The sequence below is a fragment of the Carcharodon carcharias genome, chromosome 2, assembly GCF_017639515.1.
Source record: "Carcharodon carcharias isolate sCarCar2 chromosome 2, sCarCar2.pri, whole genome shotgun sequence".
In the NCBI taxonomy this organism is placed as follows: domain Eukaryota; kingdom Metazoa; phylum Chordata; class Chondrichthyes; order Lamniformes; family Lamnidae; genus Carcharodon; species Carcharodon carcharias.
The window spans coordinates 7,536,348-7,554,748 of record NC_054468.1 but is presented as its reverse complement, the minus strand read 5'-3'; the positions used below and the strand labels follow the sequence as shown (position 1 = coordinate 7,554,748).

Below are 18,401 nucleotides of genomic sequence, written 5' to 3'. Positions count from 1 at the left end.
GAAAATCAACATTGTATCAGTTAAAAGAGCGAGATGAGTGTCATATATCTTCGAGCAACACTTCCTAAATCAATAGAAAGCATGACTGTATTATGATACTTGATATTTTATCATGCATATAGCTCCAATTGCACAAAATCTTTACCTTTTCCATTCGCAGCTTCAGCTATAGCACTTGGACTGGGAGGTTGCAAAGAAGATCCAACTGCTGAGACTGAAATGCAAATAGGAGATGATATCAATTCAAAAAGTTATAAAACGTTTGTTTGTTGGTGTTAAATAATTGAACGGGAACACTGCAATTAAAAACAAATAGCAAGATTTCTCTGCTGTTAACTCAACACCTATAGGCATAACCATTATTTATGCGGGAAAGAATCATAGAATAATGGAATGTTACAACACTGATGGTGGCTATTCTGTTGATAGAGTCTGCCATCGATCTTTTGAGGAGCAATCCAATTAGTCCCACTCCCAGCAGATGTCATATCCTCCCCCCATAATGTCAGTAAACACGACGAAGAGTATAAATGACTGAATCTTTACGTTAAGAGCTCATTCCTTGGGGCCTCGCCAGTCAACTGAATTGCATCCTGAGGCCTGGGAACCTAAAGAATTTCAAGGGCTTAGTAAATAAAGGCGAATCCAACGCATCCCCCGTGGAACACCACTCATCGCTTTGAACCAAGTCAGAAAAATAGCCACACATTTAGTTCCAATAACCATGCATGGTAATGTATTCTATTGTCTAGATCAATTCAACTTGCCTCACAGTCTTCGCAACTTTACCCTGATAAATAAGTTACTGCCTGACATTAATTTAATATATACGGCTTAAATTAATAAAATTTCCAGAAAGTTTTCCAAAGATGACGTCATTAAGTTCTTCATAATTAAGTAATAAAGGGTTTTGTCTAGCGAATCTACCGCCTATTTCACACCTCTTTCAACTTGGATTTCCAACGATTTCAAATTTACCCTTATAAACCACCCTCGTGAATTAGATTGTTGCCATCTAGCCTTTTTTCCTGCGCGCTCTGCACCAGTTAAAGCACAATAGTTTCCTTCCCACTATTACATCACCAGGGCTGCGCACAATAACCCAGGTGGGATTTCAACTGAGTAGAACACGGTAAGAAATAATCGGCTGTGGATTTGTGGACTATGCGATAGTGTTCAAATTCCACCACCGATTTTCTCGACCAGTTGGGAGAAATATTAACTTTCTAATTGTGATCAGGGATAATGTTTAAGGAGACTTTTGATTTTCTTATTCATCCTAATCAAGGAAAAGGCAACCAGCAGTGATGCAGTCCTGTCGGATTATTCCGGATCTCCCCTATTTGGTGGCAACCAGTTTCAAAGTTAATTATCAGTGTGTAAAGATGCACCGGGGAATGTCGCCTGGTTGTCGGTGTGAGGGGCTGTACGGGAATGTGGGTTCATTCAGAAACTGCAAATACTTGAAAGCAGCAGAATAAATGATGTGATTCTACAACACCAGGGGAAGTGCAGCCAGCTCCTCACACACATGACGATGGTTGATGAGAAGAAACCAGCTCCCAAGAAGGGAGGCAAGAAAGTCTTAAAGAAACCGGTAGCAAAGGGCGGCAAGAAGCAGCGAAAGTCGAGGAAGGAGAGTTACGCCATCTATATCTACAAAGTGATGAAGCAGGTTCACCCCAACACTGGCATCTCCTCCAAGGCCATGAGCATCATGAACTCGTTCGTGAGCGATATTTTCGAGCGCATCGCGGGTGAGGCTTCCCGCCTGGCCCATTACAACAAGCGCAGCACCATGAACTCCCGGGAGATCCAGACCGCCGTGCGCCTGCTCCTGCCCTGGGAACTGGCCAAGCACGCCGTGTCGGAAGGGACAAAGGCGGTGACCAAGTACATCATCTCCATATACACTCTGTCGAGTTTATATTTCTATAGATTTTCTGTCTCACACTCAGACACCGGGTTATCTCTTTCTCATTTTCGCTCACTGTTTCAAAGGCCACATTTTTTTCCTCCACAAAAATCTCATTCTCACATTATTGCAGGCAGTGTGGCTATTTTTTTTACCTGGACAGTTCCATATGCCCGTCAAGAGATTATTTTTAAAAATGTGAATCAGCTGACTAGGGTTGCTTACTTTACGAACGGAAATTATGATATTTATTGTTAAACTGAAATCCGCCTAAATTTAAAAATCTCCAAACTAATTTGAATTTTTTGCGTTTGTTTAGGCTCTGTTATTACGGAAAGAGCCACTGTTGTTACTTGGACACCATTCCGGTTGTGTTAGAGTTTGGGACCGAATTTCAATATTCCATTACCGAATACTCATGTCTCCTAATCCCACAAATACCAAACGGTAGCTTTCTCTTTATTGAGAGAGATTACAAACATGGTATTTTAATACCTAGCACGGATTCCTTTTTTCCAGCGTTTTTTTATTCAACCACGGGGTGAGCACGTCACTGCCTCGACCAGCATTTATTGCCCATACCCAGTTGCCCTTGAGAAGGCGGCAGTGCGCTGCCTCCTTGAAAAGCTGCAGTCCATGTGTTGTAGGTACACACATAGTGCTGTTAGGAAGGGAGTTTCAGGATTTTGACCCAGCAACAGTGAAGGAACGGCAATGCATTTCTAAGTCAGAATGGTGAGTGATTTGGAGGGGAACTTTCAGAGGGTGGTGTTCCCATCTATCAGTTCCCACGTCCTTCTAGATGGCAGTGGTCGTGGGTTTGGAAGGTGCTGTCAAAGGAGCCTTGGTGAATTCCTCCAGTGCATCATTAGATGGTACACACTGCTGCTTCAGGGCATCGTGGTGGAGGGAATCAATGTTTATAAATGTGATGCCATTCAAGAGAGTTGCTTAGTCCTGGATGGTTTCAAGCTTCTTGAATAGGGTGGAAACTTCATGCTTCTAGGCAAGTGGGCTGTATACCATCACACTCCTAACTTCTTCCGTGCATATCGTGGGCAGACTTTGGGGAATCAGGAGGTGAGTTACTCTCCGCAGCATTCTCAGCCCCTGACCTGCAAGGCGCAGGAGAAAACCATTCGACGTATTAAACCGTGCCGTCTTCATCCACGAGTAATCCAAATAGTCTCAACCCCTGCTCATGCACTGTATCTCAGCACTTTTGCTCCTCCAGTTACTTAACTGAAGCTCCTTTTGAATCCACATTCACCAAGCTTTCATGTAGCGCATTCAAAATCTTAAAAAAAGAAGAAAATCTGCGATATTATATCGCCGTGCGGAACAATTAATCGGAAATTTTGCATGTAAGTGGCTCAAGTTTTGACTAGCTTTCTGTTCAGTTCGGAACTTTAATAATTCGTGAAAACTAAATATTCAGCACACCCTGCAGCTGCAAATTCTTGATCTATGTTAAATTTTCATCAACAACCTTTTCGATTTTGCTTCCTTAAGGAGATTTTTTCTATTGAATTGTTTTAGGACACAGCGCCAACTCTAACAAGCTGTGCTTATTTGTCCTTGTTATTCTCGGATCTGTGAGACACGCTAAATCAGAAAGGGCTAAAGACCCACCTTAACCGATCCTCCTTTCTAAGCCTGTTGCGAAATACTCTTTAGCCGAGTGTGTAGTTTTAGCGCTGACTTTGAAAAGCTGAAGTGTCCTTATTACGGAAGCGATTCAGAAGTAGCCTTTAACCGAGCCTGTCAGGAAAAACTTGTGTATTGCTGTCCCTTAACGGTTCATTATGTTTTGTATTGTGTAAAAATCTGTCACTCAGTGAACACTCCAGTGAACGTTACACTATCCTAGCAGCTCACAGTTGCACCCGGGAATCGGTAATGCCGCTGGGCATTGACCTGCTCCAGTGTATGAGCTGCCTTGCCTGAGAACGGAGTGTAAGGATTGTTGTTTCACGACGGAGCGAGAAAATTCGAACATGAAGCTGCCTTGGGTGAGAACCGATTGAAGGGATTGCTGTTTCATCCAGTTGGGCTGGGTGCTCTTGTGCTTAGATACATATTCTATTTTCCACCTCTGCCAACACCGTCATTGTGATTCCTCTGACAGGTATGGTAATACATTTTGGTGGGTTCAGGGCGGGTGACTTATTAGCAACAACAACAATTACATTGCTTTCGCCTAGCAAACTCTCAAAAGGTGCTTCACATTGGCGCAATCAAACAAAAATTGACACCGGGAGACACAAGGAGATATTTCAGGGGAGGTCACAAAATGTGTGGTCAAAGAGGTAGGTTCTAATCAGAATCTTGAAAAAGGAGAGGTGGAAATTTTTAGGGATTAGTTCCCATACAATTGAAAATCCATCCCATCTGGAATAACATTCACTTTTGTAACATATTGAGCGGCTTGATTCCATTCTGCCTGATATATATTACAATTTGACTGATCGAGCATCGGCTATTTTCTAGGCTCACTCAAATTGAATTTAACCGCCACTGCGTTTGGATTATTCGAGTTGGCCGCAATAAAACTCTGATGACTTTAAAATGATAGGCTGCGGGCATTGAGAAAGAGTGAAATTGATCTTAGGCTATGTGACAAATCTGACTATATTGAATTTGCAGCCCGAGTTACACCCTGTCGAATATTGTTTTCTATCATCAGATATATCATGGGCCACTGATCTGCTATCGCCAATTTTAGGGAATTTCAAAGATTCAAAACACTCCCGCTTCCCAGCATTTTTGCAAAACTGGAGTCAGCGGCCCACAACCGCACAGCCTGCCCCGACTAGAACCCAACCTCCAGCCCTCACAACGGCGCCTGATTTCATTTCCACTAATTTCATTACTCGGACAAATCGAAGATCAGATCAAAATGTTTACATCTGGGCTAAATGCAGATCATCAGCAAAATAGGACGCCTCTGGAATGTCAGTAAATTCGCTCGTGTCACTGATGAGCCCTGCTCGGTTTCGTATATTTCCGATATTTCATTTCACTTAAAATGAACTAACGGCTAACCCGTCCACTAAAAATCATCCGTCCACTCAACGCCCCGAACCCCATTAGTCTATCTGATTTAAGACGGGTTTGCAGATGTTAACGTGCACTCAAAGATCCGGGGATAACAAGGAAAAATAAGCAGAATCGGTTAACACAAATCTGGCGCATCCTGGGAAAGCAGATGTTATGGATATCACTTCCAGAATAATCTCAGATTGCTGAAACTGTGCTATCCTGAGAGGTTGCAAATTTCGGGAGATATTACAGTCATGGGATGATTAATTTTCAGGTACATTAGGGATATCGTTTGAATGTTACTTTTTGACGGCTGTTTAGTTCCAAGGCCTAACTGCTGCCATTAAACTCTGGCTCCGTAATAATAAAAGTCAGTGAGAAACATCTGGCAGAAATTCGCAGTAGATAAAACTATGAAATATTTCCAATGGACACGGCAAAATTGTTCATTCAAATTGCTGGAATTATCATACTGTGTGACGTTTTATTTTCCGAAAGTGAACAACAAGGAGTGAAAAGTAAACCTCTATTCGGGAGACCACCATCCCACCATGATCTAATTTATCTGATTTTAAAAGCATTCTGTCTGTTCGTGCCAATGGCATTAATAGAATTAAATTATATTTCCAAACTGGGATTTCCATCAAAATCACAACATTGAAACTAGAATGCTGCTACAATCCTTCCAAAACATCATTTCACTGATAGTTATTCATGTTACCATTTGTATCTTACAATATTAACTCAAATATCCAAACCTAAATGATGAAAACTCAATAACATAACATTGCATTACATTCTTTCAATGTTTTGCTTCGAATGGAAATTCACCCTGTGCATCAAAGAACTTCAGCTCAAATAAAACTTTGTGATATATGATTAAATTATTCCAATACTTCGTAACTAAACGTATATATTATATGAGTAATACATACAATTAGTTAACCAGCTCAGACAGCGGAATATCTATCCGTCGTAGTTTGTGTTTGATTAAGACTTGGATAGTCATACATTACAACTAAATGTCTATCCAATTCCATCGTAGCTGAAGTGTTTCTGGATACCTTCTCCATGGTCACAGCACAGAAGAAGAAGCGGGTTTAATAACTGCAGAATTCGATACTGTTAATTGGGGCTTGACATTTCTGCCCATCGCTTTCTCCCCGGACAGAGTGGAGGTGGGAGTCTGTAAATGATCACCATTAACACCGGGGAGATTTTGAAAAGGACGATTTGAAAAGGCCTAATTTGACAAATGCTAATGGATTCTGTGCGAGTGAGTGAAATGTGCCAAATCACTCCAAGACAATGCATCCTTTCCAGATTTCGGGAAAGCAGAATAGGAATAAACTTACCTAGTGAAACTTGCAGAATCAGCACGAACATCCCCAAGTGCTGCATTTCACGGCGAATCTATGTGAATCTGATCAATGGCTCTGTGGAGAAGCTGTGCGGCAGCTCGGTGAGAAAAGCATGCAGCGCTCATCAGGCAGCGGTTGTATTTATTCAACGGAAAGAGATTAAAACCCGACCAGACAATGATTTCTGTTTCATTTTTCAGTGGCATAGAAATAGAATCGATACAACGTAACTGATATTACCAATTTAGGCAAAGCGACAGTAAAATCGTGGTGCAAGGAGCTATATGACCTCGAAATTGCACCAATTTATTATCAGAATACAAAGTTAGAACCTATCAGGGGGTTGGATTTAATAGTTCTCAATTTCATTAAAGCCTGTAATTTTCTTCGGTTTATACACAGTTACCCAACAGAAATACCCAGCACCCACAGAATAGGACGAAGGATTAAAGCAGTGGTCTCGACTCAGTGATAATTCCTCGTGCCCAGCGAGAGGGATGGCCGAACGTCGCGCTGAGTATCTATAATGTACTCTAGTCCACTACCTGTAAGGTACAAAACTTTACGAGATTGTTTTCAAATCTGGATAGAAGATAATCAAATATTTTATATTGAATAGGGATCTGAGAGGGAAATTATACAGCCTTAATATCAGAGTGATAGATGCATTAAGGTAGAAATAATTACTTTGCACTTCTTGAATGGTGGTAAATTCCTCAGGTCGGTTTGTTCTTGGATTTGGCTCTCACCCTGTTCACTTGCTTGCCTCTGTTTCTCTCCTTTGTGTTTGCATCTCTCTTCCTGTCTCTGGCACCGTTCATTTGCCTCTCCATACAGACTTGGAGAATTCATGCTACTGAACAAGAAATTAATACGCCTGGATTAATAACCTTGTGAAAGTGATTTAAAATCCCATCATGAAAGTTTCCGAATTTGATTTCATTTAGAAAAACTTATCAGCAAAAGGGATCATGTAGCCTTCAGATTGCGTCGAAAGCCTAGTAGTCCACATACGCCCTTTAAAGCAGGAAACCTGCTGTTCCTGCTCTCTTGTCTGACATGTGAATCTCACACGACCACGACAGATTCCGAACTGTGAGCTGGTTGGTGTTAAATCAAAGTGCCTAGTAATAGACAGTGGGTATGAATTTTTTTTACCGGTATATATTTGGCACAGGGAATGATTTCTACGTTAAAACTGCTCGACCCGATATATCTCGGACTAGCCAGTTACCGGTGCATTCAGGATTGAACCGGGCAGCTTCCCAGTGAAAACCATTTGAATTTCCGAATCCATCTTTGTTGGGAGTGGACTCCAGATAGAACTTAGAATAACTTGACTCATCACCGACTACGCGAGGGCAATTAGGAATGGGCATTTGGCCTCGCCAGAAATGTCCACAACCGGTGAAATAATATAAAAAGGGGGGAACTACCAGGGGGAATCAAACTGACTACAAGAGCGTGTCGGTGGAATTGGATGTAGGGGAAGTAGTGATCGGGATGTGGATGAATAATGAGAAACTGTGGGCCGTGGTTTTAATATGGAACTGGCAGAAGTGCGCCTGCGCTTCGAGGCTCCACTAGTATATATTTCATATTCGGCTTTTAAATTGCATACTGTAGGAGTCTCTTTAAGAATGGTATACTTGGCTGGCACAGCTGCTTTTGCTTAACGCAACCAACCATGTTTCCCCAATTACGTAAAGGAGGCATCAAACAGGCGTTATATGCCTGGGAAAACTATTTCAAGTGTAACATCTGTTTCAGGTGCAGACTCGGAATAGAGCTTTTGAATACTATAAACATTTCTGAGTTGCTAACTCAAAATGTGCACCCGCAAGCGGCACATCATTTTGGATGCTTTCGCATTATTTACCGCCTGGAACACAGGTGTTCCTTATGGAAGTTCTGGATCCCCTTCTTTCCCTGCCAGAATTATCTCACTGTTTGGACAACCTATATAATCGATTTGTTTCCATGCACACCTGCATTTTTCTATCTTTTTTCATTACTTTCCAGGGACTAACTGCCTGCCTCTTTCTGTCCTTCACTGAGGCAATTTGTTTTCGCTTTTCTACCAGCCTCGTTCCCAGTACTTCACTTATTTATCTTTCTCTGGTGATTGCTTATGCATTTCTGTTCTGTATTTGTGCTTATAAAAGTAAATATCTGGTGTGAATTAAGTTTCACTCAGAAAAGTGGGCTAATTAAGAATCATAAAATTGTAGAAAGAGACAGTTTAAAGGGAGGACATTCGGCCTATTGTGCATGTGCTGATTATTTTCTAGACAAATCCAGTTTATCTCGCTCCACTGCACTTCCCCCGTGGCCCTGCATTTATTTTCCTACAAGCATATATTGGATTTTCCATTTCAGTCATAGGACTGATTGACCTTCCAGGTAGTAGATTCCGCATCACAAGAATTCGCTGTCCATAAATATGTTTCCACATTTTGCATCTGATTATAAGTCCTCGTTGCCAACTCGTCCACCACTGCAACATGTCCCCCTTATTTACCTGATCAGAGCTATTCATATTTTTGGTACACTATCAAATTTTCTTTACTCCAAGGAGAACAATCCACATTACCCAATCTCGACACTTAACTGAAGTCTTTGAAACATTCAGGTAAAACTTATCTGCAATGAATCTGAGGCCTTGACGTTCTTTTTAAACATTGGTACCCAGAATTCGACAGATAACCCAACTGAGTCCAAACCACTGGTGTAAATTTAAAACACAATGTTCTGAAAAACTCAGAAGAATCTGGCAGGATCTTAGATGAATGAAACAGACTTAACCTTTCGATGCCAATGTGGAAGCCATATCAGACTTCGAACCGCTAAATCTTTTCATTTCTCCACATAGCAGCATGCCAGACCTGTCTATTTTTTTTTCAAGCGATTTTGTTTTAATTTCCTTTTCCCCTCATATGCAATATTTTGCATTTATTTCAGTGTTTTAAATTGCTTATCCTATATTCCTTGTTCTTTTTTATTCCATCTGTGTAAGTAAAGCCACAGGTCGCATATGCCTCTCCTCAACTTATCCCGTCAGAACATCTATGCACACATATTCACACAGCTCTCTACTCTTGCAGCCCCTTTAGAATTTGTTCATTGGGTTCAAATCGACCCCCTGCATTCTTCCAAACACAATATAACTCTAGAACAGTGATGGTGCAGAAAGCGGTCATTCAGCCCACCGTGTCTGTGCCCACCAAAAAGAGAGAAAATAAATTGACCGCTCTTCTTAATCGCACGAACCATCACTTGGTCTGTAGCCTTGCAGGTTCCATCATTTCGGATGCACATCTAGGTACAAATAAATGAGTTGAGCGTTTCACCCATTGGGTGAAAAACATTTTCCTCATATCGCCTGTAATCCTTCTACCAGTCACCTTAAATCGATGCTACCTGGAAATTGAGCCCTCAGCTAGGGGACAGAAGTATTTCCTGTGTACCCTACCTAGACCCCTCATAATTTGTAACATCAATTATGTTATCCCTTAGATCCTCCATTCTGAGGGCAAGTTCTCTAGCATTTCCAAGCTCTCCTCATAGTTTCAATTTTCAAGCTCTGAGAACATTCTTGTAAATCTCCTCTGCACTCTCTCCAGAGCAATTATGTCCTTCTTGTAATGTGGTGACCAGAACTGTGCACAACATACCAGCTGTGGCCTATTCAAAGATTTGTACCGTTCCATCATTACATACCTGCTTTTGTATTCAATAACTTGTCCAACAAAGGAAAGCATTCCACGTCCTTTCTGGACCGCCTTTCTCACCTGTTCTGCGACCTTCAAGAAGAACTTTGCACATCCCACATGGTCTTTCACTTCATCTACATGTGTCTGTCCATTTTACTAATGTGTCGATGTCACCTTCAAATCTCTCCCTATCCATAACAAAAACAGAATTACCTGGAAAAACTCAGCAGGTCTGGCAGCATTGGCGGAGAAGAAAAGAGTTGACGTTTCGAGATAAAAACAAAAAAACTGCGGATGCTGGAAATCCAAAACAAAAACAGAATTACTTGGAAAAACTCAGCAGGTCTGGCAGCATCGGCGGAGAAGAAAATAGTTGACGTTTCGAGTCCTCATGACCCTTCGACAGAACTTGCGTTCGAGTCCAAGAAAGAGTTGAAATATAAGCTGGTTTAAGGTGTGTGTGTGGGGGGCGGAGAGATAGAGAGACAAAGAGGTGGGGGGGGGAGGGGGGGGTGTGGTTATAGTGACAAACAAGCAGTGATAGAAGCAGATCATCAAAAGATGTCAAAGACAATAGTACAATAGAACACATAGGTGTTAAAATTAAAGTTGGTGATATTATCTAAACGAATGTGCTAATTAAGAATGGATTGTAGGGCACTCAAGGTATAGCTCTAGTGGGGTTTTTTTTATATAATGGAAATAGGTGGGAAAAGGAAAATCTTTATAATTTATTGGAAAAAAAAAGGGAAGGGGGAAACAGAAAGGGGGTGGGGATGGGGGAGGGAGCTTACGACCTAAAGTTGTTGAATTCAATATTCAGTCCAGAAGGCAGTAAAGTCCCTAATCGGAAGATGAGGTATTGTTCCTCCAGTTTGCGTTGGGCTTGACTGGAACAATGCAGCAAGCCAAGGACAGACATGTGGGCAAGAGAGCAGGGCGGAGTGTTGAAATGGCAAGCGACAGGGAGGTTTGGGTCATTCTTGCGGACAGACCACAGGTGTTCTGCAAAGCGGTCGCCCAGTTTACGTTTGGTCTCTCCAATGAAGAGGAGACCACATTGGGAGCAACGGATGCAGTAAACTAAGTAAACTCTCCCTATCCATATCCTGTTTACTATGGCTCCGTGTTTTGTATCATCTGCTATTTCTGATATTTCATCACAGAACTCAAGGATATTAATCAAACATGATTGGTTATTAAAAATAACGCGCTGACCACACTTACTCAGCCCATACCCTTCTAAATGGCAACATTTATTTCCAGATGTGTTGATTATAAATGCTTTCCCACCGCCAATGTTAGGCTGACGAGTCTGTAATTGTCAGTTAAATTCCCTCACTTTTTTTGGAGGGGGGATGAGTGGGGTGGGGGTCGTGGTAATTCCAATACTCCAGTTGTCTGGCACCAATCCCACATCAAAGCAAGATTAGAAGCCTGTGGTCATTTCAACCCATGCAGTCTTCACCAGCCTGGGAAACAGCCTATCCAACCTGAGACTTATCTATTTGTAGTTAATATGTTTAAAACGGACTATTAGTTTCACTCCTGTGTTTTCTTTATTATTCGTTCAGGGGCATCGCTTTCAAGGGCAGAATTAAATGCACATCCCTAATTGCCTTTCAGAAGGTGATGTTCAATCGCATTGATGAACTGCAGCAGCCCTTGTGAGGTAGGTACACGGAGGGGCATGTTTGGGACGGAATTCCAGTGTTTTGGCGCTGCAATACTAAAGTAACAGCGATGTGCTAACAAGTCAGTATGGTATGTGTCTTGGAAGGGGACTTGTACTTATTGTCCTTGTTCCTAAGCGTGGTAGAAGGCACGTGTTTGGAAGATGCTGCCGAATGTGCCTTGGAGAGTTACTATGTGCGTTCTGAAAATGGAAATACATTTTTCTGCATGCACCAATTGTTGCAGAAAAGTGTATTTAAGCTGGTTGAAGGGGTGCCAATCCCTGGGCTGGAATGCCAAAATAGGTGCCAAGCCTCTTCTGCCTTGTTTGAGATGCAATCATACAGGAAAGCGGGCAGTATTCCATTAGAACCCTGACTTGTGTTTGTAGGTGATGCAAAGGCTTTGGGGAGTCAGGAAGGTCATTACTGGCTGCAGAAATTCCAGCTTCTGACTAGCTCAGTAATTATGCAACTGGTTAAGTTCATGGTCAGTGGTAACACTCATTATAATGATGATGAGGGTGTCAGTGAAGGTAATGCCGCTGCATGGTAAAGAGAGATACTGAGATACTCTCCTGTTGCAGATGGTCATTTTCCGGTTCTCGAAGGGCGAACATTAGGCATGTTTTCTGCATGCGGGCGAGGCCTGCTTCACTACCTGAAGAGTTATGAACGGAACTTGACACTGATTAATCATCAGCAATCTTCTCCACTCCTGACATTATGAGGAGGGAAGTTCATTTATGAAGCAGTTCAAGATGGCTGAGCGGCACTACGTTGAAGGACTCTTCAGCAAAGCCTCGGTGCTCACATGTGCTCGTCTAAGGAACAGTGACCATAAAATGATAGAATTCTTCATTGGGGTGGAAAGTGAAGTAGCCCTATTTGATACCAGGGTTCTAAAGCTTAACAAAGGAAAGTACAAAGATATGATGCGTGAAGTGGCTAAGATAGATTGTGGAATTTATTAAAAGGCATGATGGTGGCAATGGTTGTTCCAATGGATTATATTTAAGGAATTGGTCTATGCATTGCAAGACTTATACATTCTTTTCTGGCACAAAAAACACAAGAGGAAAAGTGGCCCTATCATGACTAACAAAATGAATTAAAGGAAGTATTAAATCCAAAGACGAGTCATGTAAGTATGATAGAAAAAGTAGCAAGCCTGAGGATGGGGCGTAGTTTAGAATACAACAAAGGAGGAGCAGGAAATTGATTATGAGAGGAAAAATCGGGAATGAGAGTAAGCTTGCAAGGAACATAAAACGGACCATAAACACTTGAATAAGTGTGCCAGAAGATAAAGATTAGTGAAGGCAAATGTAGGTCCCATACAGTCCGAAAATGGAGAACTTATAACAGAGAACATGGAAACGCAGAGCAACAGAACAGGTACTATAGTTATATCTTCATGGAGGAAAAAACAAATAACGTCCAAGAAATTCGAGGGAATCAAGGGTTTAGTGCAGAGGGATTGAAGGAAATTGGCATTACTAAGCAATATTGCTGGAAAATTTAATTAGACAGAAAGCTGATAAATCCCCAGGGCCCGATAACCTACATCCCTGGGTATTAAGTGTGTCGGCCAGAGAAATAATGCTTCTATTGGTTGGCATTTTCAAATTTCCATAGATGCTGGAACAATCCCAGCAGATTGAATAGTGGCACATGTAGATCCAATATTTGAAAAAGGAGGGAGCGAGAAAACATCGAATTGCAGAGCAGTTAGCCTAACATCAGTAGTAGGGAAAATGCTACTGTCTATTATAAAGGGTGTGTTAACAGGACATTTAGAAAATATCAAAGAGATTAGACAAAGTCATCATGGATTCATGAAAGTTAAATCACGTTTACCAAACGTACTGGTATTGTTCGAATACATAACAAGCAGAATACTATGACAGAGAACCAGATGATGTGATATATTTGGATTTTCAGAAAGCCTTTGATAACGTTCCACATAAGAGGTTCAGTGTGTAACATTAAGGAGATTGACTAGGGGGAAAGAGATTGGAATGGATTGAGAATTGGTTAGCAGTCAGAAAACAGAGAATAAGAACAAATGGGTCTTTTTGGTGTGGCAGGCAGTGACCAGTATGTTACCATAGGGATCATTGCTTGGGCCCCAGATAGCCACAAAATATATCAATGATTTGGATGAGGGAACCAAATGTAATGTTTTGAAGTGTGCTGACGACAAGACACTTGCTGGAAATGTAAGAGATGAAGCGGATGGTAAGAGGCTTCAAGACGAGTTGGACAAGTTCGGTGAGTGGGCAAATACATGGCAAGTGCAGTATAACATGAATGAGTGTGAAGTTATCTACTTCAGTGGGAAAAACGGAATGGCAGAGTATTAATTAAATTATGATATATTGGGAAATGTTGTTGTCCAAAGGAACCTGGGTGTCCTTGTACACAAGTCACTGAAAGCAAGCATGCAAGTGCAGTAAGCAAATAAGAAGGAAAATTATATGTTCGCTTTCATTGAGAGAGTACTTGAGTACCGGAGCAAAGGTTTCTTCCTGCAGCCGTACAGGGCATTGATGAGATCAAACCTGAAGTATTATGTGCAATTATTGTCTCCTTACCTAAGAAATGATATACTTGCAATTGAGGGAGTGCAGCGAATGTTCACCAGGCTGGTGCCTGGCATTGCAGGATTGTCATGTGGAGAGAGAGTTGCCCCACTAGGCCTGTATTAGCGGGAATTTAGAAGAATGAGAGGGGATCTCATTGAACATGTCAAATTCTGCCAGGTATGGACAGACTGGATGCACGGGGTCTAGTAAATCAGGTCACAATCTCAGGATATGGGGTAAGCCATTTAGGACGGAGATGAGTGATCCTTTTTCACTGAGAGGGTGGTAAACGTGTGCAAATCTCTACCACCGAAGGCTGTTGAGGGCAATTCACTGAATATATTTAGGGAGGAAATAGATAGATTTCTGGACTCTAAAGGCATCAAGAGGCATGTGGAGAGCGTGAGAGTATGGCTCTGAGATAAATGATCAGGCATGATGATATTGAATTGCAGAGCAGGTTCGAATGTCTGAATGACCTACCACTGTTCCTATTTATTATGTTTCTATGTCTACTCGGGGTTGTTGATACCTGTCGCATTTGAATGTTACCTAATGCCACATGCAGTGACTTTCACCTCACTTCTGGAATTCAGTTATTCCAAAATATTTCGGGAAAGGCTGCAATGAACTATGGAGCCGAGTGTTCCTGCTGGAACACAAATGAGTTTTGATGAGCGGGTGCTTGCTCAGTACGTTCCACTTGAGGGCTCTGTCCACGACTCTTTCCATCATTTTGCTGATGTTTCACAGTAGACTGATCGGGTTGTAATTGCTCGGGTGGGATCTGTCACTTTGTGTGTGTTTATGGCAGGGCACACCTCGGCAGTTTTCCACAATGACGGATATAACTGTACTGGAACAACTTGGTTAGGTGCACGGCTGCTTCTGGCGCATATGCCCTCAACACTTAAATCTGATGACACCCTGTCCCATAATCCTCGCTGTGTTAGCAAGTCTATTTTCATGCTTTCTAATTGCAGCCCCTTTCTTTTTTAGACCTCTCTGCACTTTCTATATTCAGCGCAAGTCTCTACCAGATAATGATCATTAGGGTTGTCATCAGCTTGTTTTTTTCCGTCCCATTTTCATCCCTATATTCTCAGTCTAGAGAGCTTTAGCTGCTCTTCTGTTTTGTTTCCCCTTAATCAGAATCCGTCGAGTCTAAATAAAAACAGCTTCCATGAGAAGGTTTCTTGCTGAACTGTGTTAATTTGCCCACCTGATTTGAAGCCCGTAAGCCTGTGCCAGATCCATTTTCAAATTATGGAAGTAAGGTCTTCTGCAATTAACTGTTGTTATGTTTGATTGGACCTCGCCCTTTTCCATAACTATTCGAATTCTGATTATGTTAAGATGACTGACCCAAAATATTCTTCCAAGGAAACATGCTCCACACCGGAGGTCCATTCCTTAGATCCCTGATCCAGTACTGTTTTCTTCCTCAATGGGTTCGAAACACACTGAAGAAGAAAGTTCTCCATTACACAGTCCATGAATTCCACCCTTTCTTTGCCTTTACACTGACACGATTCCAGACTGAATTATGATAATAGCAATTTTCCGATTGCCACTACCCTCCAGTACCTGCAGGTTTAGTCGAGTTTCCTGTAATATTGCTCCCCTGCCCTCTTTCCTGATATTTGGTGGCTGTTGTAGTTATTCCTGTACCGTACTACATTCTAAATGCTTAGTCTTTATTTTTTGTTCCTCAACTAAATCATCCCTCTCCTGTAACGCAATGGTTTATTTAATCAATATTGCTACACTAGCCTGTTTCACTTCCATATTTCTACTGAAAACACTAGCCAGGAATATTAATTTCCCAATTTTTAAAACAAGCCTCTACTATAGCAACTACATAGCGATCCAATGTGGTAACATGCACTGAAAGGTGACCCAATTTATCGAAGCTATTCACATTCACTCCGACCATTCCTAGACCGCTTCATCTTCGACGGCTGTCGAATCCCTCCTACTTCTGAAGCTGTTTACTGCCGTGCTATTTCACTCCCCCAATTTACTTTGCAATTTCTTTCCCCTCCCGAATATGTCATCCTGGTTCTAACTCGCCTGGTAAATTACTTTAAAGCCCTCATTTCCAGCAAGTACTTTAATCTCAGTGCTGTTGAGGTCCAAAACAGTCAGGTTAAGTCGGTCTTTATGGCTCCAGAATTTGACCAGGGCCACTGAGCACACTGCACCATTCGTGCAGTTGTTTGTTTTATCTTATTATTATTATCCTCTGTAGTGTATGGAACTGGGAACCAACCAGGGTCAGCTCCCTTTGCTGTTTTTTGATATCCCCCCGGGCTCATGAAACTTTAAAAAAATCCTTAAACCTTTTCCCTTCCATTGTCATTGACTCTCAAGTGGTCAAGTGTTTCTGATTTTTCACAATCAGCACCCTCTTACTGACATACTTTACCCTGCCATTAGTGTAGTAACGCACCATGCTAGACTCATGCAGACGTTTATGGAAATGTCATCTATTCCCTGCTGAGATGATTCCGCATCCCAACTGAATTCCTATACTGTTCTGACTCACTATGTACTAATTTGTCCTTGTGTGCCTTGGAATGTGTTCTAAGCTGTATTTCTCTAAGATTCGTCAACCTCTTGTGTATTCGCCACCCGAAACCACGCCTTTGGAGGAATCCACTGCTGCCTGCCTCTCCCTACCATCACGAATGACCACCCAGTTACGGTCCTTCTGTAGTCTCTGGAGCTGCCTCTTGAAACGTGTCGTCCTCGTATTTCGCAGTGTTCCTCGGTGCAGCAGAGACTTTAACGGTTCTTAAAGCTCAGAAACCCTGAGTTTTAGTTTTGGCGGAGACATTTTCCGGACTTATAGTTGTCCAGGCCAGCAGAGTGCCCTAGAGTTCCCACATCATGCAATAATTGCACGCAACGGGTCTCAGCTGTACCACACCTTTACTTATAATCCTCTTTAGGTTTAATTGATTACACCGATGACTTATATATGTAAAAGTTTTTGCAGTACCCTCTCGGCTCATGTATTCATAGCTGCGGTTATAAAGACAGCTGTGAGTCTGGAAATTCCTGTTTGTTTATGAGTAGAGTTACTGAGCTTTACTCAATTATCTGAACTGTTTGTCTAACTGTTGCCAGGGCAGTTGCTTTTCTGAATACCTTTGATTAAAGCCAAGGCACTATCGAACACGAAGATCTTTCTGATGCGCTGTAGTCTCTGGAGCTGCCTCTTGAAACGTGTTGTCCTTGCATTTCACAGTGTCCCTCGGTGCAGCAGAGACATTAACGGTTCTTAAAGCTCAGAAACCCTGAGTTTTAGTTTTGGTGGAGACATTTTCCGGAATTATAGTTGTCCAGGCCAGCAGAGTGCCCTAGAGTTCCCACATTATGCAATAATTGCAGGCAACGGGTCTCAGCAATACAAGCTCAATTGAGCAGATGCTGGCTGCTGAGCAGCGGGTTGAGTTGCAGCGCAAAGTGTTATCTGATGGGCCACCCAGCATCAAACGAGGCACTGGAAACTGGAAACGCACCTACCTCCCAACCAACCCTGCAAAGAGCTCGTCAATAATATCTGGGGACTTGTGCCAAAATTGGGAGATCTATAGCAAGCTTTAAAAATCGTACCTTTCAGACAATCTTCCAACCTCTTCTATCACCATCCCTGGGTATGCCCTGCCCATGCAACAGAACGAACCCAACAGAGGTAATGTCAAATTTCTTTAGAGTGGGAAGAAGGCCCGGGATGTTTTCAACATGGAATGTGGACTCCAAGAGTGCTCAAGGCAGCAGGGACCTGCTGCTGATTACTATATCCACGTCTTGCTCTGGTCCAATCTGTGAGTGGCAGTGACGTATTGGTAATCTCATTGGGCTATTGATCGAAAAGCCCTAGTCAATACAGCAGGGTAGCATTGGCTCAAATGCCGCTGCACCTGCTGGAATGTTAATTCAATTAATTGAACCAAGTTTTTGTTTGTCTGTGCAAAAGCTGGCCCCATTAATGATGGCCATGAAGCCATTGTCTATTGTCATCAAAACCCACCTGGTTCAGAATGCCTTTTGGGGAAGGAAAGCTGCAACTTAAGTTAGTCTGATCTACATGGGACTCCACA

General features: G+C 42.1%; 1 protein-coding gene across 1 annotated transcript in view; it reads right to left on the bottom strand.

The window, feature by feature from the left end:
* The window catches only part of LOC121272653 (scavenger receptor cysteine-rich type 1 protein M130-like), a gene marked incomplete at its 5' end in the record, with an annotated part of 67,886 nt that overhangs the window by 22,186 nt on the left and 27,299 nt on the right, over window positions 1-18,401 (bottom strand). Inside the window, one exon of the mRNA XM_041179360.1 lies at window positions 146-214. Within this exon, the coding sequence (XP_041035294.1) occupies window positions 146-214 (69 nt within the window). The remainder of the gene's footprint in view (window positions 1-145; window positions 215-18,401) is intronic.